This window comes from Gymnogyps californianus, chromosome 12, assembly GCF_018139145.2.
Source record: "Gymnogyps californianus isolate 813 chromosome 12, ASM1813914v2, whole genome shotgun sequence".
NCBI lineage: Eukaryota > Metazoa > Chordata > Aves > Accipitriformes > Cathartidae > Gymnogyps > Gymnogyps californianus.
In genome coordinates this window covers 8,618,711-8,646,337 of record NC_059482.1, presented here as the reverse complement: position 1 = coordinate 8,646,337, position 27,627 = coordinate 8,618,711, and the positions used below count along the sequence as shown (strand labels likewise).

Genomic DNA, 27,627 nt, shown 5'->3' with positions numbered 1-27,627 from the left:
TTTGCTGAATAGGGAGCTCCTGTGAGGACGGTCAGGTCACAGTGAATCTTATGCATTAGTGCTGGTGGATAGGACCTAAATTTGATTGGAGTAAGTGAAGAGTAACAGGCAGGAAGTCTGGGGGAGGAACTGAGGAGGGATGCACTGAAATGAACTTAAGGCTTGCCAAGGATTCAGAGTGGCAGTCTGAAAAACAAATATCCTGTTCTTTCTTCAAACAAAAATGTTTCTGTGATCATTATATTATTTTATCTCATTTATTTCATCTCTTTTAGAAGGCAGCCTGTGTAGATTAATTAGGAGTTGTTTTCAAAAAGCTTCTTGAATATGAAAAGTGCTTTACTTTATTATTACTTGGTCCTGTGAGTAAAAAGGACTATACCAATTTGTACTGGAAGAGTAAGAAAGTCAGTTGTGGCCCACTTGGGTTCTTTTTAAGGCTTTCTTGGACAAAGGTGTAACGTACTATTCTGTTTCTGGTGGGTCTCTCTTTCTGGGTCAAAAATCACTTTGTATATAAAAACTGAAAACTCAGCTACAGAAAAGGACTCTCAAGTTGGGTTTTCAGTTTATGCCCCCAGTTTTGAATTTAATCCTGGATATTGTTTGAAGATGATGTCTATTACTCTGTTTTACTATGGTTCTATTTCTACTGTGTTTCAATTCTTGCTCCATTGAAGAAATCAGAAAAATCTGTCCCCTGGCAGACGCACGCACCCACAAGTCCACTCACATATGCACAAGGATCGCATACAAACAAACTGCTTTCATTGCAAGTTTGGCTGTTTCCCTCTTTTTGATACCTTCTACCACCAAACATGCCCAAGGAAGTCTATCTTTTTAACATGTGCCAGAAAACAGCAGCAGTAACCTCTGTTAAATTCCCTTGACTGGAGAGGGTTTTCAGAGGGTGACTTGACAGACCCTTCCCATCAGCAATGAGACCGTTTGCGCCTCGTCCTTTTCCCTTTTCTGGGATTGAGAGAATGCCAAGAGATTGAAGGCCTCTCTTGCTTGCCTCACATTTTTCCCAAAATTTCATTGCATATGAAATACATATGCAAGGGCATACTGTATTCTCGTGATTTCTTTCTTTCCATCTCAGCCGGCAATGAGGCCTAAACAATGTTTCTAAGCCACACAGTTACTTCTGTAATGGATATTCATCTCATTCTTGATGCATTGTCAAAGCACTGCGCTATTAGCTTACCATTCTTCCATGCTACTTGAGATATTGAGTTTTAGTTTGATAACAGCTCTTCTCCCCTTTTAACAAGACAAGTTTCTCACAGTTTCAGATTTTCATGCAACAGATTTTACAGTTGCTTTGGCAATTACTGAAGTTTAAAAAAAATTACTTTTTACATTGTTTGCTTTTAAAACAATAGCTGACTTTTACTGACGTTATTCATGTTTTCAGATATTTTCTTCCATGAGTGTGTATGAACCTAAAAAAAACCCCAATAAACCCACCCACCCCCCCAAAAAAAACCCAAACCCACAAGATTTTCATAGACGTGCAACACTAGGAACTTGTTTTAAAGTGGGAAAAAAAACCAGCCTAGGACACAGTGTAAGCTTAAGAGTAGACATTTCTACCTATCTTGTATATAGTGGTTTCTCATGAGAGTGATTGGATATGAATCAGTCAAAGAAAATGTATCAGGAATCTTGTTACATAACTCCAGCCTCATTAGAGTAGCTGTAATGCAGCCCTTCTCCCTGAGCCATGTCCCATCTATCTTTCTCAGTGATCCATGGCTGCGTTTCAGGTTTTGCCAATCACTGTGGCATTAGTAAGCCCTAGTATGTTAACTTGCTTGTCCATTGCAAGGAATATTTACACTGAGATGAAACCTGATGTGGCCTTCTAATACATAAAAGGGTGGGTAGGGAAAGAAAGACAAAATGCTCCCAAGTGTCCCTCAAGGAAAACGTCTTTGAAATAAAATCAGACTGTGTGTTTTCTCTGAAAGTGAGAGACACTGAGAGTCCTGTAGTGCAGACGTGCATAAATAAGCTTACTTAGGTTCTGGTAGTGGTCTGGTTTGGGGATCATGGATTTCACAGTGGACTTACCAGTCCTGTTCGTCTGCTGGGCTGTGAAGGTTTTGCTAAGCTGTGTGCTGCTGCAGCTAGATGATTACCAAAATGAAAATGTACTGCTGAAGCCTTGTACACTTATGAGAAGTAATTTTTTTTTTTTCTTGTGGAGGAAAGGAGAGTAAGTCTGTATGCAAGAACATTATTTTGTTTGACTTTTATTATTTGACATGCTAAGTGTTTATAGTTGACTACATAAAAAGTATAGGCTAGTAAGAAGGCCAGGAGCTTCTTCAGACCCTAAGGCAAACTCCAAGTAAAATGTTTTCCTGAGTGTGACCCATTTCTCTGGGTCTTCTCTCACTATTTCAGGCAATGAAGGAATTCACAGAATCACTTTTTTTGTGTTTTAACCTATTTAATATGCACTGGTATTATGTACTACAAATTTAAAACCTAATATGGCTTGTTTATGATGTAAAAGTAAAGAAGATCTTTCAGAATGCTTTCCTAAGCTCTTTAGTCACTGATTTGACCTCTTTTTTTCCCCCCCACCAGGAATCTTTAATGACTGGAAAACTCAATGGATCATATTTTTATAATCTAAGCTATTTTTACGTTGACTGTGCTGTAAACACATGGAGGAGCTGTAAGTAAATGTTCTGTACTGCACGATGAATTGGATTGCTACAGTCTGGAGGAAAGCAAAATAATAATTTCAGTTCTGTGGTGATTTGCGTAGCTTGTGGTACAATGCCAGAAAGACTAACGGAAATGCTTATGGATACATGGACTCCATTAATAATATTATGGATTACTGTCCTTCCTTCCATTTATATGGCTCCAATGAATCAATCTCAAGTACTACCAAGTGGATCCAGTACAGGACTAAAAAGACTAACTGAAGAACAAAGAGTTTTGAACCGTTCCAAGAGAGGCTGGGTTTGGAATCAAATGTTTGTATTAGAAGAATTTTCTGGACCTGAACCAATACTAGTTGGCCGGGTAAGGCAAGATTTGTTTTTTTCTCCCAGTATGTAAATGTATAGCATGTGAAGGTCTTCAGTCATTTGAACTCTTCTAAGAAATTCATATCTGAGGTGCTCTGTTATTCTGAAATTTTCTGATGTCCATACATTTATGCTTTAAAAGTACCTCATTTCAAGCATATGGTTTCCTGGTTAGCTAACCTGCTATTTACAACAAAATTATACGTATTCCGTTTGACAAAAATACACAAGCATGTACACATCCTTTCTTTAATATCGTTAGTCACCACTCTTCACCTCTGTCAGCTGAAGATTTTCACCAAAGCAGCTTTTTGTAATATGTTCCTATTCATTCAAAATATGTTCCTATTCATTCATTCAAAAAGATTGTTACACCTATAGATCATTTTCTGTCTCCAGTATGATTACACGGAAGTTATTTATGCTCTGAGAATTTTTAAAAACAAAAATGGAAATGTGGTATATACAGCAAATTACAAGGTACTAGTTTATAGGGAGGTCCTGATATGCACACATATGAAATAACATTATTGCCACAGAATTTGTAGTTTACTTTCAAAGTTAGGAAGATAACACAAGGAAAATCATGTTTTTCTATGTGTCCTAGCTTGCCTGTTGCCTTACACCTTTGATTGTTGCCATGTATTAGCTTATTCTGTAGCTAGGTGTATTACCCCCAGTCAGTGAATCAGCCTTGCACTTTCTCTAAAAAGAGATCATGGGCCATCTGCATTCATCAGGAATGAATTATCTTTAGAATTATTCTTAGAAAAGAATTATCTGTTCCTAAATGCATGTTTGGTCTATAGTGAGCAGTAATAAATACCTTGATTGTTTATCACTAAAGTTCAGTTCCCTTTGAATAATCAGGTACATTATTGTCATATTACCTGGCTACTGAAATTGAGTAAAAAATTCTAGAGAACAGAAATTACGGATATCAGTTAATTTCATGATAATTTTGGAAATTCTCTAGGTAAATGAATAGCATATAGTATAATATAAGAATTGTCAATAGCTATATCTATTATTGAAGAGAATGTGGATCAGGTGCATTCCTATATTTTCCCTAGTGTAGCCACTTTCCAGTCGAAACTTAGGGTCAGAAGGTGTAATGAGCTTTATATCCAGTGACTTTTGAGCTCTGTGTTAATTTACATTTATATCAGGTATTATATATCTGTTCTTGTTTGTTTTTCTGTGGTTAGTAACATATCTCAATTTCAGAGAGACAGTGATATGCTTATTTCAGATCTTAAAATATTTTCTCCAACCTATTCTTTTTAGAATATTTTGGTCAAGCTTTTAAAATCATTTTGAGTTGCTTTTGAGTAGCTGGGGAGAATCCTGAGTTTGTACCTTGTAGTACTTCGATTTTCAGGGTGTATCCAAGTCTTAATATTTCTACAATATTAGGGTTTTTTGGTGGATATAATATCCTGAATTGTTCAGGTTATTGGTGAATAGAAGTGGGTGGGTTAAACTAAGCCAAACCAATAAAGACATTATCCCATCTTCTGCTGGCATTTTGAATAGAATTAGCTACTCTAAAATGCTGTGACAATCTGTTTGTTGAGGCTGCTGCATAATTAAAACACTGCATGATATAGATGGAAACAAGCAAAAAGTGAAATTTGCTCCCATAGGGAGAAATCCTTGGTTTATTCATGAAAATGGCTTAAAATATTCTTGTAATTCTTGTCTGTATTTTTTCACTCTCTCTAGAAAAATAATCCGTATTTCTGACTTATTTTTCTTTCCTAAGGTTTACAAGTACTGTGGGTGCTTTCAAACTCTGCTGTAGTCAGTGGGAACAGAGGTACTCCACATCTTTCAGAGCTGCTCTTAACCCTTCCTGACTATAAAGCAGCAACTCCCTCAATTGTAGTTCTTGGCAATCCTTGTTCCTAAAACTTAAAGGTGTATAGAATGTCACGAGCAAAATGCTCTCCTTCTCCATGAAGCTGGGCGCTATGGTTTTGTCCTCTGTCACCCTCATTGGTTTCTTATCCATTGCAATTTAAAAATAACCTCCTTTTCAGAATTCACAGTAGATTTGCACTTACCTGGTTCCTTCTCGTCTCTTTTCTACTTATACTCTTCCTCCAACCCTTCAGTTTTGCCCCTTGCCAAAGGATTTGCATGCTTGGGGTATCTCCTTCATTCTGTGGCTTTCTTTATCAACTGTTTTTCTGCCCTATGACTTACCTTGATTTCCTTTTTCCGCCCCCTCCCCCTCCCCTCTCCCGACTTTGAATGAAGAGCACTCGGTAAAATATGATATAGTGAATTAATGTAGAGAGGCTCAATATTGTGGAGAGAATGATACCAAACATGTATGCCACCTATTTGCTGCATTTTCTGGACATAGATGGGCTTTTGTGCCATTATAGAGGCAATATTGCTTGTATGTGCTTTTTACATGTTCAAAGTACTAGTATAATCGCCAAACAAATTTATTATTTGACAGTTAATTGCTTCAAAGGGAACGTTCTTGAAGCAAATCTAATTATGTAGCTTTTGGTTGCAGTTTGTGTCTCTTTCTATGCTACTGTAGAGTGTACATGGTACTTTTCATGGTCATGTATGATTTGTACAAACATGTAATTAGGTTCTCTAGATAGTAAATACAAAAATAAGTTTTTTGCACAAACAGAAATAATATACACACAAGCAGAATTTGGTGTATGTTTTCAAATATACCTTTAAAGCTCACTGAAAACTCAGCTCTTAAGAACTGCTCAGAATAATATTGATACTTAAATAATGTTTTTCATGTCAGTGGGTGGAAAGGCACTGAGTAGAAGCATTTGATTCTAATGGAATTGAAACGTATATCAGAAAAATCAAACTGAAAATTCAGATTAATTAAATATAAACAGAATACAAATCACTTTCTAAATAAAAGCCTGAATATAGAGTCTATGCTTTCATTCTGGTAATTAAAAAGATCTCATACCAAAGTTTCTGAAGTACAGAGAAAGTTTAGCAAGACAGGATTTAGAGATACGTAATATCTTTTATTAGGCTGCTCAGTTTTTCCAGGAGGAACAGCTTCTAGGCATAAAGACTGTTCTTCAGAATTTTAAGTGTTCAACACAACTGCACACTCTTCAAAGGTACTTATTCATTGCTGTTCTGCATGAATATGTATTAATAAATGCATTCCCAATGTATTTGCTCTAATAAATGAAAAAATCTGGGATAAGACTAATAGGAGGATTTAATGTGACTTCTTTCTTAAAGCGTGGTGGTTTTCTTCAATGACTCAAGTAAAGGACAGGAAAAAATCTTTTGCTTTCATTCTTGAACTTCTTACAATGAGTCTGAACAATATGCACTTTTAATGTAAATTTTCGTCATTGTGTTCAGTAGGATCAAGCTCAAACAAAATAAGCAGCTCTCCTTCAGTTCACTCATCTGTAAAAATGTGTATGAATACTTATCTCCTAGGGTGATATCTGAATTTATGAGATTTCTCTAAAAAAATGCTACAAACATTCTAGTTTTTCTTCTTTGTCTGTATTAATATTGCATTTTTTTGATGCATGGTATTGTAACAAATTCCATATTGTTTTGATCTGTACATGTGGAAATGTATATATGCATTTTGAGAAACGTAGAAAATAACCTTTTTCATGTTCGTGTGACATGCTTCAAATGAGTTTGGTTTTGTTCAGAGCAATACGATACAGAAAGATGGACTTACAAATACCCTTTCATACTTCATTTTTTTTTTTTTTTGCTTCATCCATAGAAACAGGTATGTACTTTACAAAGCTACTGTGTGTCTACTTTAGAAGCCTCCGTATACTGCATATTGCTGTCAGCAGTTTGCAGGCCTCCCAGTGGCTGACAACCTCATTCAAGTGTAGAGTGATATGTCTTGTGACACTGCATGCTGTCCCTGTGGACTTGATTAGTTAGATAGAACTTTTACTTGATATACACTGCTGCATTTTCTCAGTCTCCTCTGCATGTGTTTATAGCACCATGGCAGATGTGCTGTGAGATCTGTGGTGTAGCAAATGCCACTGTTCTTTCACAGGAGACAGCTGCCGAATTCACAATGAAACAGAGTTAAAAAGCATTAGGAAACTAGGTTTTGGGTGTATAATTGTAGCTCCTGTTTTATGGAACATGTGTTATTTGTGATGCTTTAAATGGGATAGGACTTGGTTTAATAGATGTTTTTAAGCAAAAACCTGGGATAATTAATATGTTCACAGTTGTCATTTCTAAGTACGATGCATGGAGAGAACAAAAGAGGAAATGAAGGTGACAAAAGTTTGTGGATTCTTTCTTTTTTTATATTCCCTGACCTTCCACTAAGTGAATCAGCAGTTAGGTCCAGACACAAAAAACAACTAACGGTCAGTCAGAACGGTGCTGTTCCTGTGATATCACTCCTCTGGCAGTACTGCCTGGTTTCTCCCACAACCGTTCCCAGACTTTTTTGCATTTACCTATTTCCAGTCCCAAAGTAAGGTATTGCATATTTTGCACAGTCTCTGAGAGATTTGTAAAATGAGTGGGCCAGGGAAGACCAGCAGCTGTCACATGCACAACTGCTGTGTCACATCTGTGGCAAGTGGTTGGTAGAAGAGCTGTGCTAGCTCTTGAAGTTCCTCTGAAAAGCCTGGACAGAGGAGGAGACAAACCAGACTGAGTTACTGACACTCAGAAACAATGTGGCTGGGTTAAGTCTTTAGTGTAGTGGAGTCTCAGGTAGACATTTTTTATCTGTGACTGGAGTTTTGCTTCCTTGCTTCTGACTTACATGGTATGTGTCTTTTCACTCTGTTAAATGCAGATTTTTTTTTTTGTATGGCGTGTAGGATGAGGGAGCTAGGCAACTTTTCCTTTTTAGAGCAATGGAGATTTTTCCCTTGATGTATGGGGCTTAGGTTCAGGCCTTTAGAGGAGAAATAATTTTCCTGTAGGAGGAGCAGTAGAGAGGCATCATGTTTTCACAGTTAAGTGCTTCAGGCTGCGCTACTGTAAAAACGAACCTGGAAATGCAGAGAGCACTTATAAATAGCTTCAAGCTGTATGTTCTACATTATACATGCTTTATGCAATCTTTGATTTCATTGCCAACATACATTTTATCTCTTAACAAGGAAATGGTAAAATCTAACTTGTTTAAAATTATAAATAGTTCTGTTGAAGTACAAGTGATACATATATGCAAAGTAAACAAGGTTTTAATTAAACAAGTTCTTTCCATATGTTTTCCTTTCTATTCCTGCATTGAGCTTGTGATTATAATGGCTGCCTGAAAATACTGTTGTACTTAAGTGACACAAACCAGAAATGTATATAACTAAGGCTTTCATTACTGTAGGGATGAATTGCATGCTGTTTCCCTGAATGGAAGAAATCATTGTGAAATATAGATGTAGTATAGCCCTAGGATAGGTTTCATAGGGTATAACATGGTCCTACATTAATGCATTGTTAAAGTTTTCACAGTTAGAACAACAGAAATCAGAATGCCATATTATACAGATTCTCCTCTTTTCCTTCTAATATGCATTTGTATGTTTTGCTGTCTATGATTGAAATGCATGCTATAAAATATTCAATATCTGAAATGTGAAGTCAACATTGCTTTCTGAGCCCTAGATTTTTGTTGTTGTTTTGCAACCATAATTATACACTAATTTTTCCTGCTTATGTTTAATAAACTCCCAGAAGCTGAAATGTATCATTTATTTTGCTACTGTATTCTTCATGGAAAATACTAATTCCCCCTGTCTTTTGTGTGCTTCTGAAGGAGAAGAAATGACTCTCTAATTCATAGAATGCTCCAGTTTACATGGTCTAAATCAGCTTAGTAAGCAGGAGTGTAGGTAGCTCTGAGAAAAACTCTTCTTAATTAAATGTTGCTGCAAAGACAATAAATATAGTATACAACATTTTATAGAAGCCTGATAAAAATAGTGATTTTTAAAGAAATATTCCTGAGTCTGCACAAATTTCATTTGTTTCTTTTTAACTAAGTACAAGTTCCAATAAATTTCTTCTTGGAACGTATAAATTTAAACAAGGACAGTTTGACTGAAGTGAGCCAACAGCATCTACATTTTCTAATACAGTGTAAAAATCATTTTACTGATTTCTCTTAGAGTTAACAAACAAGATGTATCTTCAGACTCTAAAATCTTGTTTCTGTATATTTCTGCGATTATCACTGAGTAAGGTTGAACACTTTCATGCTCCTTCATCTCCAGTCTGGGGGCATGATATAAACACAATTTAAGTAGAGTCACAACTTAAAACGCTTGTATGTCAGTTAATACAACTGGACTGGTAATAACTTCAAAGAGGCATTTCATCAGATGCCTCCTCTATTTCTGCCTCACACTATTAAAGCAACAGAGTAAAAAAGTGGTGCATACCAGTATGGGCCACTAATGTGGAAAGCACTTAAAGGAATGCGTTATAATGTCAAGTTACTTATGAATCCTGCATAGTAAAGGGTCAACCTGCAAAACACCAGGCACCTTCTGAGCCATCTGTATTTTCTTTACTGAAGTGGGAACACCTCTGTGATGTGATTTGCATGTTAAGTTTTAGACTTCATAGACAGTAAGTGTAGAATAACTTCAAAGAGTTGGGTTGGGGGTTTTGTTTGGCGTTTGTGTTTTGAAAAAAAACAATTACATATATGGTGGACATGATTACACTGTGTGTGCTTAGGCATTTGGATCCCCTGATGTTACTTTAACATTATTTGCTTAAATTTCCCTGTCATATTTTTCTAAAGCCACAAAGATTTCTAATCTTCTGAAAAAAACTAGCTAACACTGAGATTTTTTTTTTTTGTGAAGAATTAGAAGCTTGTGTACTTTTGTTCAATATATTGATCTAACACTTTATCTTTCTCACAATGAATTGAAATGTTTTCCAAGTATGCATGCAAAATGCTGAAATGACAGTATGAAAAATTAAGTAGAGCCTTCCACTTGATATTCTGCAGATGCCCTATGATCGTTTAGTCTTTCCAACATTGCTTTAGTAAATGGTTTTCAATTTCTACCTGTAGGGCCCACCTCTGGTGCTGTCAGGATGCTTCAGTTCCAGTTGTCAATTTAACTACCTATTAGTGCCAATTGTGATGGTGGTTTTTTGCTAAAAGTTTGTCCTTTCTGAACTTGACAAACATATTTCCCATAGGCCACGGGAAAGCTATCAGATAGTAGTGACTTCCCAAAAGTGACAGAACGTGTTGCCTTTTGACCAGTAAAGTGAAAGGGTGTATTTATTGTTTTCAGGTCCTGATATGATGTTCCTCAATTTGCCAAGGATTCATGTAATGAAAACCTTAAAAATAATTTTGTGCTAAAATGAGAAATGCTTTGGGACTAATTCCCTTAGTGTCTGCAGGCTTCCAGTAAGAGCTCTGGAGCTGAAGTGTGTGATACCTCATGAACTGAATTACATCTGAGAAAGGTGGACAGCTCTGTATCTGTAGGATGTAATAAATATATATTCACACTAATCACAAGAAAAATTAGTTTGCACGTGAAAATAATGGGAAAGAGTTTGCATAAATTTTGTTTCTTCAAAGTTCTGTTTTAAAAGTTGTTTTTTTTCCTATTTTAGTAAAGTGAAAGAAGGAAAAGGAAGACATAATGTGTTGTGCAACAGATCAAGGACTTCACAGCTGAGGGTCTTTTGGTTTTTGGTGGGTTTTTTTTGACAAAGCCAGGGATGTTGATGCTGTGCAATTTAATCTGGATGTGAAGCAGTGAGCTTCATTACAGAAATAATTTGTTGCAATAAGTATTTTAGGCAGTGTTTAAAGGTAACTATTATTTGAAAGCAATGTGTGGGGCATGTGGCATTGAAAATAAATGTAGATAATTTTCCTAAAGATATTTAAGCCAATATTTATGTATCTGAGTAGCCTCTTGGTGATCCCTGAGAAGTACCTGTAGTGATATAGAGTAATATATAACTTTCCTTTTTCCTCAGGACTCTCTATTAGTGTAAAGATTCTCCTTCAATAATTTCTTTCAAAGCCTTTATTTTACAGCAGTCATGCCAGCAGCTAAGAAAAAGTAAGTGTAGCTCTCCCTGGAGACTATCAATGCCATTCCTGAATTAACCGGAGGAATCATTAGGAGCAACATAAGAAATCCCTTTTCTTGTTTCAGGGTCTGAGCTCAATAACTGTTACGCACCCAGCCCCTGGTGAATAGAAGCAAAGCTGAGGGTTTGTGTTTCAACTTGATGTGCTGCGCATTGCTGTTAGATCCACCTCAGTGAGGGGGAATGTAGTGAAATAAAAGACTGACTCAGAGAGGATCACTGGAGGCAAGGAGCCCAGCTATAGGTAGAACCAGCAGAAGATATTTCTTAGCAGTTCAGAGTGCCCTAGTCATCTGCTGGTTTAAATCCAGAAACCATATTATCTAATTTTCTTTTCCCTGGCTGAGAGAACTCTTTACATACAATAGGGGTATTGTTACCAAGTGAGAAAAGGTGAATTTTAGTATATGCAGAACTGGTGGTGGGCATCCAGGCGTGAAGTACACAGAGGATAGAGGAATTGGACCAAACCATAGCTCTTCTATCATATTTTCTAAGGTCATCAAGCTACAAGCATCATTAAGAGCTGTGACATGTTATACACCCAACCTAAGAAATTAGAATATTAAAGTGAATGGGGAAAAAAAACACCTTATTTTTTAATTAATTTGGGATAACCTGCAACATAGCTGATGCAACATGATCCTGTATATTAAAGCATGATGCAAAAGGCTCAGAATCTGATATTACTCAAATAGCTTAATGAAAATCTACCATATTTTACAGAATAAGTTTTCTAAATACAATTACTGACATACTTGCTATTCCCTTTTCACTCCTTTTTTTGAAATTGTCTGTTTTGCAGGCAACCTGTTCTCTAATTATTATGCAGTCTGAAGCATTTAATGTAGACCATTGGCATGCTTTGCAATTCCTGTTGTCTTGTCATACAGACAAGAAAATACAATGTCCAGAGGCAAAATGTTTGTTTCTTCCTTCATGCAAAATCATCTGAAACAACACTTAATGCCAACACAATATTTCAAATTTGTTCATTTATTTCTGCTAATTAATGGGTCTTGATTATTTTGTTGGATATCCCACATACTTGTTAGAATATTTGATTAACTGAGCGCAGGTGCTGATCTAAATAAACAAGGACATTTTATTGAGTTTTCATATGAATAAACAGAAGTTACTTAAGTCACTTAAAGCATATACCAGGATTTTACTTGGCACAAAAAGATTTACAGACCAAATTGAGATTTAAGCTATGAGTTTTTTAAGGGAATCTCAGCGTGGACTTGTTTCTTGTGCAAATTTTTAAAATATTATACATACCCTCAAAGCATACATGGAAGGGCACTTTTATAAACTGCACTATAGCAAATAAGGAATGGTACACCAAGTAACAGTAAATGTGAAAGCTGTTAATGCTGCCATTTGTACTAAGAAGGCTTAGCTAAAATTTTGATCCGTTTTGTTGAGTAGGAGACAATTCCTGCGTCAAAGCTGTTACTGTCTAAATAGGATATGCAGACTGTAACTGAGGAGGAGGATATAAACACAGAAACATGGCATGGGCAGAGAAGTAATTTTCAATGTGCACAACTGCGTCTCAAGTCCATGGCATTGCCAGGGGACAAGCTTTCTGGTTCTCTGTTAATTTCCATAGACAGTGCTGTCTCCCACTAGCCAGTAATGGTATCGCAAGGTGTAAAGACAGAATATTATTGGAAAGTCTAAGAAACCACGTGATTACTTTTCAAGTGCGTGGGACATTCTGTAAGATTGTCCTATGCAATAAATTGTCCTATGCAATTTATTAATAACTTAATTGTGATATAATAACAAATATATGTACACTTAAATATGTTGAACATAAGGCTTACTGACACAGTGGAGTTATTGTACCTCAAAAATAAAGAAAGAAAATGACAAACCCTCTAAATTGTTAGGCAGAATTAGGCTTCTCGTTCTGTGTAGAAAGCAACTCCACTGATCATTCCATTAAGTAATCATTTTGTAATTGATCTAAATTCTGTCACTCCAGAAGACCACCTGCTAGTTACTGCAAATTACCGATAAGCAAAGGAATGCTAGGAATTGAGCGGTATATATGCATAAATAAATACTTGGATGTTTAAGGGAACTTTTTCTGAGTAAATGTGTCTGTCTAAATCAAATGCATTCTGCACAAATACTGTAATACACAATTCTCTGTGGGACAAAGTCTGATGGATAGTGAAGCAAAATTTTGCTCTACTAGTCAGGCTGGAGGCCCACTCTGAGACAATAGGTTCACTGCAGTGCTTTGAATGTGTTATGAAATGTATGTTTCATACTTGTGAAGTGAAAAAAACCATAGTATGACTGAGTCAGTATTTATTCCAGCTGACATCTCCTATCCAGAATCAGGAATACATTTGTAAATTCTGCAAATTGCAGAAAGACTGGAAAACATAAGAGGTACTTTCCCCACTCTAAAACAGGCAAATGTCTTAAGGCTCAGTTTCCAAGGATAGTTTCTTTGTGAGAGGAAAGCTCTGATGTCACTTTAGGAAGGCAGGTTGTCAGCCTGGAAGAATACAAATACTGACTCATCTGACAGTCCACTTTGTATTTAGTTCTGAGAACCTCCACAGCACAGGAGGATCTAGGCTGGTGCAGGACAAAGTAACTGACCTCAGGAGCCTCTTTTGGTGACCTTCCTGCTGTAATAACCATGATACAGTCTTCAGGCACTCATGTATTTCATTGTCCCCATCAGACACTATCAAAAGAAATCTCGGGATCATTTGTTTGAGAATTCTCAGGGAGACCAATAATCCAGTAAGAGTTAATCCTTAATTTATTCTTTTCTCAGCCATTTAATTGATGTCACTTGTCCTTATTATGCCCCATGATATGTTCTGTTGCAGAGCCTGAATTTCTGCTTTGTGAAGCTGTATGCTTTGCAGTACTACTTTTAGTTGATGAAAATAATTTTGAGGGGTCCAGCCTTCCAGATACTTTGAATTGTTTCAGATCCAATAGGTCAAATTCATTCCAAATTTGGTTAGTAAAGTCACTAGGCATTGAATCTGTCTTAATGTAATTAATGTAAAGCCTTATCTACAGTTCATGCAGTGTCTGGTGGAGGCAGGGAGGTGAAAGAAAAAGCAATGACTACCCTGAGATGAAAACTGGTGTGCATGTGTTGCGTGTATGCATAGGTTGGTATGTGTATCTAAGAGAATATTAAAAGGATTCCTGTTAATAAGAGGGGACCACAATAATCAGTAGGGCATGTGTTTTGTTAGTGAAACTGTTGCTTTTTCTGGAATTAAGTAAGTGTAGGAACATAAGAAAGCCACAGCACTCACACAGCTTCCTCTCCATGTAGATTGACCCTTGTAACGTTCATGTCCTTTGTCATTCTTTTAGAAATCCTGTTAACCTTTCCTGTAGTGACTGTACCTTCACACTTGATGCAGCAGTATTGTGAGCTGAAAGTGGGGGGAAAAAAAAAAGCACCAAAGGTAGTTTTGCATGGCGTACCGAGTTCTGCTTTGCAGCAGGAAAAGAGCTGCAGCTACTCAAAAAGCCTTTTTTATGATCTTTCCTATTGATCACACCTGTATTGAAATACTGTATGTGGAAGCTCAAATATTCTTTGTTAGGGCTTCTCAGAAATAATTGAGTTATTTATTTCATTGGAGAATCAAAAAGTGGTAATGAGTCATACTTTAATTTCTAAAAGTCAGAGTCTTTTGTCATTCTGTACCTTACCAACCTAATGTTAGTCTGGATTCTTTCAGAAGTGCAGCTTGCTCATTAGGAACGTGTGAAATGAAATAATTTAAAAGAGGAAACATTTATCCTATGTATTTCTAAATCTCTATTATTTTCAATTGATGCTTAATATGAAAAATTTCTTGTTAAGCTTGTTTCGAGAGGCATAAAGTGTTTTGGGTGTTAAATAAAAGCTGATATGGTTTCATTTATAGGAATTAATGATGGGCCGTGTAAGTAGGAAAGGTATTCTTGTATATAACGTATCACAGCAAAACTGTGGAAAGGTTTGTCCTTGGTATTGTTCTGGCCTTTTATTACAAGGAGCAGGAAGAACAGTCAATAATCACTTATGAATGTGTTTCTCTCCCCTTTATTGTAGCTTTAGGTACATTAGGCTCTCAGTAATTATCTCATTCATAATCCTCTATAACAAGTAATATTTTCTGCATCTTGTGAAGCATAATTGGAAAATATTTTCTTTGGATGTACACTGTTTCTATTCCCTCTTTAATATAACTTTACCCCAGAGTATCTTGCCTAGGAAAAATGAGCAAGCATAATTTTATACAGGTAATCAAATCTCTCAAATGTTGGCATATTTTCCTTTATCTCCATGGGACCAAAAGCTAACCTTCAAATAGACCTAGGCATTAAAAGAGAGAATTTCAGCACACAATTAGAACTCAAATAAACTTGTACAAGGCAACTTGAACAGAAGTGCTATTTTGAGTTATTAGTACTGTATTTCTACTACAGGGTATTCCATTTGATTAATATAGAACTGCAGGGGAATATATGTATTAGTCTAAGTGTATGCATATGTGTCTTGGTGTGTGTATATATAGATATGTCTAATACATTATTTAAACACTGGCTTATAGCAGGAGTTTACTGCCTTTCTAAATAATTCTATTTTTTTCCCACTTAGGACTCAAAACCATGTCTTGATACAGGTTTTATCTTATTAGGTTAAGCAAAATAAATGTATAGGGGGAAAAAAGCAATCAGCATGTCTTTAGAATCATCTTGGTTGCAATACACTGTAGAACAGTTAATTTATTCCAAACCTTCTGACATAAATCGTGCTGAAGTGGGTGACAATGAAAGCCATACTGAATCACAGATACAAAGCGAAGGACTGATTTCAGGCAGTGCAGACACTTTCAAGGCTAGTATATGGTAGACCTACAACGAAACCTTTCAGTCTCTTATTTTTGTTGTGGAATTGAACGTTCTCATTTCTATTTTCACTCATTTCAGTATCAAGGGCTCTTGTGAATACAGAACCCAGAGAAAGATGATACTGAAAGATATGACTCTCCAGCTGTAAACAATTTACCAGGATTGTGGTAGTGTGTAACCCAGCAAGATAGCTGCCATTTTCACAATGCTTGTTTTAAAGGAGATGTTAGATCTCTCTCAGTGAAGATTTTTTTTTTGCCCCTCCCTGTTCTAGTTTAAAGATTTGGCTTGATATTAGTTGCATATTTAAATGCAATAGTAGGCTTATATTGGTAATTAAGAATTTTGTGGGCTGAATATGTTCATTCTCCAAGATGAAATTTTGGATTATTTTAAATTCTACTTTCAGTTGGCCAGGTTATTCCATGGCTATCATATGTAAAGCTTGGTAATTAAGGTCTGAATTTGTTTTTTTATGTTCTTGGGCCAAGATTTTTCTATCTTGCCGTTACCATGAAAATATCCACTGAGTTCTTCCAATTCTAACAGTTGAGTTCTAAGATAATTTGCTTAGTGACTTGTTTGTTAATGATTGTCTTAATTTACTGTGAAAACATTGTTAAAAATAGGATATTCAGTAATTGCCTTTTTAAATCGGGTGCAAGTATGATTAAAAAAAAAAAGAAAGAACAAAAGCCCTCAATACAAAAGTTACATTTTTAACCTGAGTTAAAACAGCAATGGAGATGAGGTAACTTGGCTAACAGTTTTGATATTAGTTTTGATCAGTTATTTGCTGATAGAACAAACTCAGATCATCTGTTTCTGCTTGGAATTTCAGCCCAGGCAGAAAGTACCTCTAACGCAGTGTCAGTATGGATCCTTTCCTGCGTTAGGCTCATAGCTCAGGCCAGTATTCCTCCTCCAGAAGAGAAGGGGCCTTCATTCAAGGGGTCCTGATAGTCTGAGGTGGGTCTGTTCTTAAAGTTCTTCCTTTTGCACAAAAAAATTAAACATCAATGAGCAAAATAAAGAATAGGGATAAAGAGGAATAGTATAACCTAGGGGAAGGGAATTAAGAGGGGTGAAAGCTGCTGTTCAGTGTTCTGGTCTTGGGAGAGAGGATTTTCAAATACCTGCCTAATTATATGGGTAAAATGCAGGATGAGGAAATTGTCGTCATGTTTCCTGTGTTCTCTGAAAGTTAGCTATGTGATTCTATAAATCAGGCCCTCTGTGAGAGGGTGTGTCTATTTTTACATCTAAGTGACGTGGAAGGCTGAAATATATGCAAACTGACGGCTGTCAGCTTTCGCACAAACCTGGAAAAAGGCATTCAGTTGTTTCAGGGCTAGAGAGAGGGTTTAGATATAGTTGCCTAAAGCTGCTGGTAGATTTCTAAGTCTTTGTGAATCTAAGAAGCCATAGCTAATGTCCATATTAATGCTAGATAATTGACCTGAAATGGACCTGGTAGCTAATTGACCTGAGAGTTGCTTAGGAAATAAAATTTTGTAATCCTCTGATGACACTTCTTTGTATGTGGGATGACCTCTAACATTCCTATTTCCTCTCAATGTTCTTTGAACTATACTTCAGTCTATTTTGTATATAACTGCTTTTAATATTATTCAGTGTTTCAGTTGCTCTTGTGAAGCTTACATATACTTTGAGCATGTCTATAAATCAGGCCTTGCAGGTAAAGAAATGCATATTTGTACATTTTGTCATGTCTTAGGGCTGGATAATGTATTCAGTTTTAAAAATACAATTTAAAAATAACGAAAAATCAACCTTAGAGTACAGACACTCTGAAGGCCACAGCAGGAAAGTCAGAGGTATGGCATGCTCGCTTACATGTGTCAGAACATATGCCATGTAATCTTTCTTGAAGAGCTTCTCCGTGAACTTGTACAAGCATATTGTATTATTTGCTGATATAGAAATGGTACTATGCATCTTTTCCAGTTGTATTGTGCTTCACTCTTACTGAAATGAACTTCCACAAACTTCACTTCAATATATTTGACATTTTTATTGTGTCTGGAACTTTTTGGCCTGTAAAACAGCCTCCTTTGCACATCTTATTCATTATTCACGGGGTCATCTGCAGAAGGTTCAAGAACTTAGTGACAGTACTTCTACTGTAAGAATGTGCAACCTTTTTTCCTTATACTTATTCTTCTCCCTCTATATTCCTTTATGTTGATAAGGAAACTGAAGTTTGAGAGATGTAAAAAAAAAAAAATTTAAAAATCCTTTACTATTTACTTTCAGTTTGTCCAAGTATAGTGTATCTGTGTTGACCGCATGTTCAATATTGTTATCATTAGGACTGATTAGGGAGTGGGAAGAAAGGATTGTGTGAATAACATAAAGGAAGATATCAAAGGAATGAATTTTTACTTTTACTGAAATACATTTTCACAAAGTTGTCCAGCTGCTCATTGTTATTGAAGATATTAGTTAACCTCACAAATTTATGAGACTACTAGTGTTGGAAATGGGAATTTCCAAAAATTAATTTCTTTCTAAACTTAAGAGAATAATATTTGAGATGAATAGAGGCTATGTGCTGTTTTATTTATTTTGCTTGAAAAAGTCCATTGTTCTTGAAATGCTCTTTGAGTTCAGTGAAGCATTTGCATTACAACACACATTTTATTACAAAGTATTTTACATAGCCATGCACGTCTGTAGCAGGGAACTTGCTGCTTCTCTAGTTCTCTTAGTATTCATCTTAGTTCATTACATTGAGCTCATGTGGCATAAAAATGTGATGCACTTCACTGAAAAACTGTGAATATATACTCAGAAATACGCAGTTGTATGTACCCTGAGATGAGAGTGTCGCTCTTAGTATCTATATTGGCTTTTCAAGCAGCAATAAAGGAAACTCTGTAATACTAACTGAACACTTGTGACCGGCAAACACCCTCCTGCAGTTCAGAACTGGAATATGAATGGACACTATGGGAGGCTGGCCCATTTCTGCTGAAAACAGTTTTTAACAGCGTGAATTTGAGTCTACTCGGTGCAAATGAGAGTTTATTATGCTGAGAGTCTAAAGATGATGCTTCATTTATTAAATTAATACAAAAATTGTATTCAGATATGGCTGGAGAGTTTTGTTAGACCTTCCTGAATGTCAGAGCTGAGGCTGAAACTGTTGGCTTAGGTTATGGTAATAGTGAAAACAGGACAAGCTGCCAAAAACTTCCCATTTTTTGCTTGATTGAAATGAATGTGTATTTGGAACAGCACCTGTCACAGTTTCCCAATCTGTGCACTAGAGAAAATGATACTTGCCCATTTTGAAAATACTGGTTTTGTTTAATAAAAGCTTTTCATAATTATTTTGCCCTAGGAAAAAAGCTTTTGCCCTTTTTAAGACCATTCCTCCACAACGTGGGTCAGCTACATCTAATTGCTGCAAGATTGGAAGTAATGAAGTAATGGCATCTACTGTAGTAGAATCTGAAGTAACTTCAAATTTACACTGATATGGTAGAAATCATAACATAAAATTCAGGCAGATTTGATACCTAGTCACACATAACTCTAAGGCTTATTGCCAGATTTTGATATCTAGTCTGCCAGCTGTACTGTGCACTGCCCAGCTCATTCAAACCATATGCCTTGAGCAAACAATCAGCAAAGTGTGTTAAAAGCTCTGAAAAGTACCACATTAGCTGTAAGTCAACCAGCTGCATGCACTGCCCTATTAATTTGGATAAAAGCTTACCCCTTCAAAACTGATTTTTTTGACTTCTTTGTTCTAAAAACATGGCTTGAATATGATCTGTGCATCTGCAGTTAGGTTTATAGCAACAATTTCATACTATCTGCAAAATATTATTGAAATTCTGTTTAGGCTTTAAAAGTTTCCCTAGAGACAGAAGAGTCCATTACAAGCTTTTCTGTAGCTCAAAAGGAAACAGTCATTCATGGAGCACCCTAAAGCCTTTGTAGCACACATTTTTCATACTCTTGAAAGAGTCTTGGTCAGAGTAGAGTGCTCATTCTGGTGCCATAAACAAAAAAGAAAAATGTATGCCTTGTTTTTCCTCCTTTGGTTGGATTTGACTGATGCTCACCCTGGTTGAGTCACTATCCTATGGCTATTTGCAAGAGCAAGTCAAGAATTCACTGGCAATAATAAATGTGTAAACTGTGTATGTGTATGACTTCCTACTTCTGTGAAGTACTGCTTTGTCTCTACACTTCTATACCTTTTTTTATGTGTCCTGATTAAAATGGATTCTCTGGTATTTACGTTTAGGTAGCTACGGATTGTTATTATCTGCATATTAAAATAAAGGGTGAATATGAAAACAAGGAGATAGTATGATTTTTCTACCAGTCACAATGGCAGTGCTTTCTCAGCTATAATCATATTTCAGAATCCAGAATAATATTATTTTAGATTCAATTTTGTAAGGTTTAAAAAGAAAGAACAATGCATATTAATAAAAATTTTAGCAGTATCCCTGAGCTAGAATGAAGTATTTTGCTCCAAGCAGTCTTAGCTAAATAAAAAAGGATAGCAAGTATATTGTGAATGAAACATTTTCATTGCTGCTTCTTACCTACATAGTCTTCTGCTTTCATCCTCTGAAATATATTATCAAGAGGAACTAATGTTGCAGCTGATAACTCAGACCAGTAGAGCAGCCTGCTGGGGTTAGTTGCCTGTTCTTCATAGTGCTTACTGTTAGGACAAAGTGAGGCATAATTAGACAAGTAAATTCAATCTACTTTCTATCAGTCAAACTAATATTGTACCATTATTTAATATCATTCTGCAATGTTAGAAAAAAATCTTTAAATATTAGGGTAGTAGAAAACCTGACAGACTTCTGTTTTTTAATTTATCTGTTGACAGCAAATACAAATTATAAGAACACAGTTCCACTCAGCAGTGCTTAGAGTGTATGCAACAGATGTAACACCATTGTTTATCCTTTGTTGCTGTTCATGTCATCACATCACAGACCTGTAATGACTTTATTATATAGTTTATTGACTCAGCTTCTAGTTTCCTTTTACCTTCTATTCCAGGTCATTGCAGATGGAATGTATCTTGAATTAGTGCAAGATATCTCACTGTTCCATATAGCTAAAAAGTACTGAAGCTCCTTCTCATTCGTGCAGCCGTCTTGGGTAGCTGCTGTCCTCCAAATTCTGGTCCCCAGTACTAACAATGTCAAACATGTAGTTTAAGACAAGGGCATAGTCTTAGAGCTTTACACTTACCACTTGTGGTAGAAGTGGCTGAAAGTCGAAAGGCGTTTTGCCAGGTCTTGGCTGTGGCTACAAAGTCTTAGGACTTTAGGTCTGCAGAGACATAATAACTGATGTAATTACGTGTTTATAAAGTTCACTTCAAAGTTGGGGATGTGGCACCCTGTGGAAGTATTCCTCCAGTGTTAAACTGATACTACTACTACACTGGATGAGAGCCAACAGGCTCTAAACTTGCTTTTAAAAACCTGAATCTGGAAAGCTTTTCAGAGAATACATCTGTATTTCTAATTTGCACCTTGAAGGATGAAATTGACTGGAGAGTTGGTGAGAATGAATAAATTGATTCACAGTGGGTTGACAACTCCCTGTGTTTCACTTTCTGTGAAACATCTGTGGGTGATGCCACCACAAAATTTGACTGCTGGCTTGCAAGCTGGTCTACTAGCAATACATGATTAAAAACCTGTTACTCGGATATGCAACTGATTCGTGGCACTGTTTTCCAGATTACTTTGTGTAACTTTGAATGGGTGATAAGGGGACTGGAGCAGAGCAAGGAGATACCTGTTTCTTCAAGAAATGTCATCTCTGCTCTGCTGACTCTCATAGATGTGCAAGTGGAATACTGCAGCAGAAAATCAAGCCCAGGACTGAAAGCAATAATTTATTAAGAAAATATTTTTCTTTTTAAAAAGTAATTTTCTTGTTGTGGGGGGTTTTTTTACAGCTTTAGAGAGAAAAATAATGAAGATGACTAAGTTTTAGCAAATATTACAGGGTGAAATTTCTAGCAGCCAAATCATTAGATGCATTCATTTGTAAATATCAGTGATGGAGATGACAGGTTATATAGATCACAATTCTTCTCTTCTTGTCATGAGGAGTAGTAATTTATTATTTGAGTAATCACGCAGCACAGCACAGAATTTAGAGTCCCCGAGAAAGATTCACAATGTTTATGAATGTACTAGCATTTTATCATTATAAAATTATGAACTCAGAAGAAATCATCAATTTTTAAAATGTAATGCATGTATACTGAGTACAACTGTTGTATAAAATAGACAGGTAGACCTGTGAATCAAATGCTCTTGCACATCATATATTAATTAAAGATTTTCCTAATTTGTTTCTATTATAGTCAAAGTATACTCACCTTCATGCCACTTTAGTCTATGATGAAGGTGCAGAATGTACTCAGCATCCTTACATTGAGCACACTTAATAAGTAGAACTGTACTATTTGGCTTTCTTTCATCTCGAGAATTGTCCAGTTTCATACAAAGATGAAATGAGACAAGAGACTCAGATGTCCTGGCAGTCTATGCTTGGTGCTGAAGAATGAATGAATTAAATATATGAAATTCTTAGCCACTATCTTTTTGCAAAGGAAAACATAAAATTATGTAATTATACAATATTGGCATTTAAATTTATTCAGCCTTTGTAGAATCTGCCCGTGGCTTTTTTTTCCCCAAACAGACATTATTGTAGCTTTATTATAAGGAACAATTTGCTGTATCACAGCTGGCCATCAGTGAGGCATTGTAGACTTAATTCCATAGATGGCCTTCAGTGAGGCATCGTCTGATTCATTCTTAGCTGAACAGTGCCAGGACACATACTTGCTTACTAAAACAATGAGAAGCGTTTTATGTGTATGTGTATTTGTGTATGAGAGCATGTTGTAAGTTTATTTTTTCAGGCTAAAGGGAATGACTATTAACCACAAACTCTAGAGCCTCTGATTTTATAATTAGAAATCAATTGGGCAAAGCTTAGTTTTGCATATGTGACCTCTTCCCATGACTATATCCCAGAATGGTTTTCTCCTGAAATGATTTGCTTAACAATTTTACATTAACAGCTAATCTATTTGCAAAATCAGTTTAAAATACTAAATTACCTTGTATGCTTTTGGTGTCCACATAGAAAAAAGTTTAACCAACATGGAATTATCTGAATGGTTTTTTTGTAATTTACATTTTAATCTCATTGTTTATTTGTTTTAATTAAAAGCTGTCACAGAACTTGTTGGCACTGCAGAGTTGCATTGACTTTGGTAAGGGCACGGCAGGGCCAATTACATCTAGAGTTTATATTGTTCATTTGTGTCCACAAGGAGGGTAAAATGCAGCTGGACTATGTTATGCCAGACAGATTGCTAAAAGACATTTACTCAACTGATTTGGCCACCATGGGCCAGTATGGTGGTGTGGATTCATTTCTGTCCTGATTGCCCTGGTATTTGGGAATCCTCAGGTGGCACAGATGTAGCATTTCCTATTCCACTTATTTTCTGGTATTGTGCAGAGAGCTCTTTAGCTTTCTAAAAAGAAGGTATCTGACCAGTGTATTTAATTCCAATGACCTTCAAATTCAGGGGTGGGGGAATTGGACCCAACAATCTGGGTTTTTTGCTGGAAAGTAAACTCTAATTTGTAGTAGTCCACATTCCATATTTCATCTGAGCATAGGGAGGACTGAATGTGGGGTAGTGCCATTGTTGCTCTTTTTCCTGTATGTACAGTGCTTGATCTTAGTCAAATGTAAATGTAACAGCAAGGTAATGTATAAAATATGTTGCTTTTCTGTTCTGGTTAATTTTATGTTGGGAATGGAAAGCTCTTTCCATGTTGTCGTGGTTTAACCCCAGCCAGCAACTAAGCACCACACAGCCGCTTGCTCACTCCCGCCACCCAGTGGGATGGGGGAGAGAATCGGGGAAAAAAAAAACAAACACCCTGGTGGGCTGAGATAAAGACAGTTTAATAGGACAGAAAGGAAGGAAAAATAATAATAATGGTAATAATAATAAAATGACAATAATAATACTAAAAGAATTAGAACATACAAAACAAGCGATACACAATGTAATTGCTCAACGCTCGCTGACAGATGCCCAGTTAGTTCCCGAGCAGCGATCCACCCCTCCTGGCCAACTCCCCCCAGTTTATATACTGGGCATGATCTCACATGTATGGAATATCCCTTTGGCTAGTTTGGGTCAGCTGTCCTGGCTGTGTCCCCTCCCAGCTTCTTGTGCCCCTCCAGCCTTCTTGCTGGCTGGGCATGAGAAGCTGAAAAGTCCTTGACTTAGGATAAGTGCTACTTAGTAACCACTAAAACAGTGCGTTATCAACATTATTCTCATACTAAATCCAAAACACAGCACTATACCAGCTGCTAGGAACAAAATTCACTCTATCCCAGCTGAAACCAGGACACACGTTAAAGGGGAAATTTCTAACTAATAACTCAGTAAAATTGTTTGGGATTTTTAATTCACAATAGTGAATTTATTGTGGTAGTAACAACTTGTATTCTGGAGGAGCAGGAACCAAGAAATAATCTTCTGGTTTTTTTCTCTTTTTGTCTGAGATCTCATTATCTGTGCAAGCTTATTATTTACTACCCCACAGTAATACTGTTTTAAAATGTGCAAGAATATCTGAGATTTGTGGTGTGATAGGGCTGAATTGAATTGGATCTAAGTAACTGCAGATGTGGCTGGTTTCATCTTTATCATCTTATCTAAGCTTTTGCACTTAAAGGCTTCTGTCAGTTCAAAGCACAGACACTGCTTGGTTGAACAGAGCTAAACTGTGGTTGCACTTCTTAGCCTTTCAAAAATAATGCTAACTTAATTCAAACTCACGTACTACAGAACTTGAAGGAGTGTAGATATGCATCAAGTAAAAATTCTTTCCCATTTTTATAATACAAGGAGGTACCAAAAAAAAAAGCATTAAAGCTCTTGAAGGTTAATTTTAGTTTTCTCAAAAATGCTTTTTCTTTCCATGTGAACAAATATAACTTGAGTTATTCCCCCATTCTCTTGCTTAAAAGAAAGAAATCGCTAAAATATAAATCAAAATTTAGCATCAAAAAGCAACTTTGTCAATACAGGCATTTGGGGAGATTCTTAGAATATTGGCATAATTATAATACTGGATTTCTGTTCAGCATAGGGATAGCCAAAAATTTGCTACTACATAGCATAATGAGATATCTAATTACATTTCTGCATTTGAAATGATGGGAGAGCCTACCAGTGCAGCATAGATGAAAACAGCTTTTTTTTAACCTTGGGTTTTGTTTTGTTTGCATCTCCATTTTTGGTAGTTTGTACTTCAGCTAGACATCATGGCACATTCAGAGGAAAGTTGGTATCCTTTCTTTTGATCGCATTTTTTGAAAGGGCAAAAATATGGACCGCATCACAAATATCTTTTCAAAAAGAGCCTCAAAAATTAGGACTGGAGATTTCAAAAAGCCATAGCAAACTCAGCCTAATTCATTTGCTAGGAAAATATATTCAAAGCAATAACAGAAAGGGCTGTGCACAGGAATGATTGGGTTTGCGTGTCAAAACTTGTATTCTAAAAGCCTTTGGCCACGTTAGGATCTGTGAAAGATAAGCAAGAAGAAATTATTAGGAAGAGACTGTTGAAGAACTAAGAAGATCTTAGGTCTAATCATGTCTTTTCCTTTCCCAAAACTCAGTCCATCAGCTTTCAGGCATGCTTATGCATTGACCTTTCACCTTAGGTTAAGTTTATCAGGCTCCTATATGGTATTTGCTATTTATGAAAACTTGACTTTCCTCATAATGATATCCTATATAAGATGAGAGTATGTTTTGAAAATATAATTTTCTGATCCCTGGACAAAATAAGCAATTGGATCCCTTGTAGTATTTGTGGACTCAGCCTGGGCTGATGAGAGTAGAGGAAAGAGATGAAGTCCAGGGAACTGCCTGTAGTGCCTTATAGATCAATCAGATGGCACCAGTGGTGACCCTGTCTAAGGGATCATTCATCTAGAATGGCCCCTGTCATCTTTTCCTTTGGTGCAGGTGGTTTGCACATCCTAGTCAGCAGAGTACCGGACAAAAATTTTAGATGGGTGTTAGATAAAGCAGCAGGATATTTCTTTATGCACGTTACCCCAAATAATGTAAAGAAAAGGCACACTAGGGGGGAAAAAAAAAAGGGAGAAAGCAAAAATTGAGAGATTGGTTTGACTGAACATCTGAGGCTTTGACAGGGTGGGATGACCCTGTCACTTCCCTGTCTCCGAATACTGTCAGTTGTGCTAGTGGCAGGAGTTGATTGTGCCCATCCATTTCAGAGGTAGACTTCTGCAGTGCCTTGTGCCTCCATGTTCTTTTGGACCATGACAACATGTGTACGTGACTGATAGAGATTGTTTACTGAGGGAAAACAATTGTCTTCACAGGTGAGAGTTCTCTGTGTTGATTGTGGGTTTCTGAGTATCTGGAAGGGAATTCTGTCGCTGGGAATGAGAGGAAACTAATTTAGGAGAACATAGTACGTAGATGTTTATCGTCCTGTGATATAGTTCAATGACTTTCATTACAAACTACAAAAAAAGTTTAAATAATTTAAAGGTCTTTCTAAATCCTACACAAGTTAAGAAGTGCTCTCAGCAGGTACTATAAATGTGGATTTTACTCCAGTCTTAACTCGTCCTGCTGTGATTACTTATTCAAATTGTGCAGGCAGCTGCCAAGTCATAGATGTGATGTCCTTTATCACAGAAGCACAATACTTAATTTTGTTCGTTAAGATATACTAATCAGAGATATCTTGATCTGTATAATTCTAGAGCACAATCTAAGATCTGATTTTAGAGATATTAATATGTACTAGATGAATGATTACAATGGTTGCTTAGCTTCTGTTAATTTGAAGTCCTTAAAGCATTCAATAAAATGAGTGTTTGCTGTCCACCCCTGAGTGGAATGCCAATTCTTGTTTATAACACTATAAAGTTAAAAAGAAAGTCCAATAATTGTCTCCAGCAGGCTCATTTGCATTATTTCTTCATAGTAATTACGTGAACAATAGGGATTCTATACCTAAGAGCAAAATATATGTTGATCTGTATATGCTCAAATATAATCACAGCAAATGTCTTTTAATTATGTTTGTGATGCTGCAGAAGTAAAGGCATGGCAGAAAGCTGTTCTAGTATCTACAGAATGAGTCATAGCAAAAAACATTAAAATAAAGCTGGTTCTAGTAAGGAAAATAATTATGATAAACAAAGGGAATGAAATAGCTTTATTTTTGTTGGAAGTAAAGGTTTAATTGGAGGATTTGTGTAGGCAGCAGGAAGAGTTTTGCTTTTAAAGCGAGTAAGAATTTAATTCTCCTAGAACTTGAGTGCTGCTTCTGAGATGAGTAACAGATTTTCATTTCATGCACAGTTTTGAAAAGTTGGGGAGAAAAGATACTTTGTGTCATTCCAAATACAAATTTTTGGAATATCAAAAAATGTTTTTGCCTAGGCATAGTATTTT

The 27,627-nt window shown here is 36.3% G+C and overlaps 1 protein-coding gene across 2 annotated transcripts in view; it reads left to right on the top strand.

Annotated features, from left to right (window-relative positions):
• The window catches only part of CDH8 (cadherin 8), a 212,148-nt gene that overhangs the window by 74,347 nt on the left and 110,174 nt on the right, over positions 1–27,627 (top strand). Inside the window, exons 2-3 of one of the 2 annotated variants that reach the window (XM_050903802.1) lie at positions 2,602–2,692; positions 2,786–3,048. In XM_050903802.1, the coding sequence (XP_050759759.1) occupies positions 2,611–2,692; positions 2,786–3,048 (345 nt within the window). In that variant the 5' untranslated portion in view covers positions 2,602–2,610. Of the gene's footprint in view, positions 1–2,598; positions 2,693–2,785; positions 3,049–27,627 lie in introns of those variants that run through there. The other variant, XM_050903803.1, reaches the window with a different exon arrangement.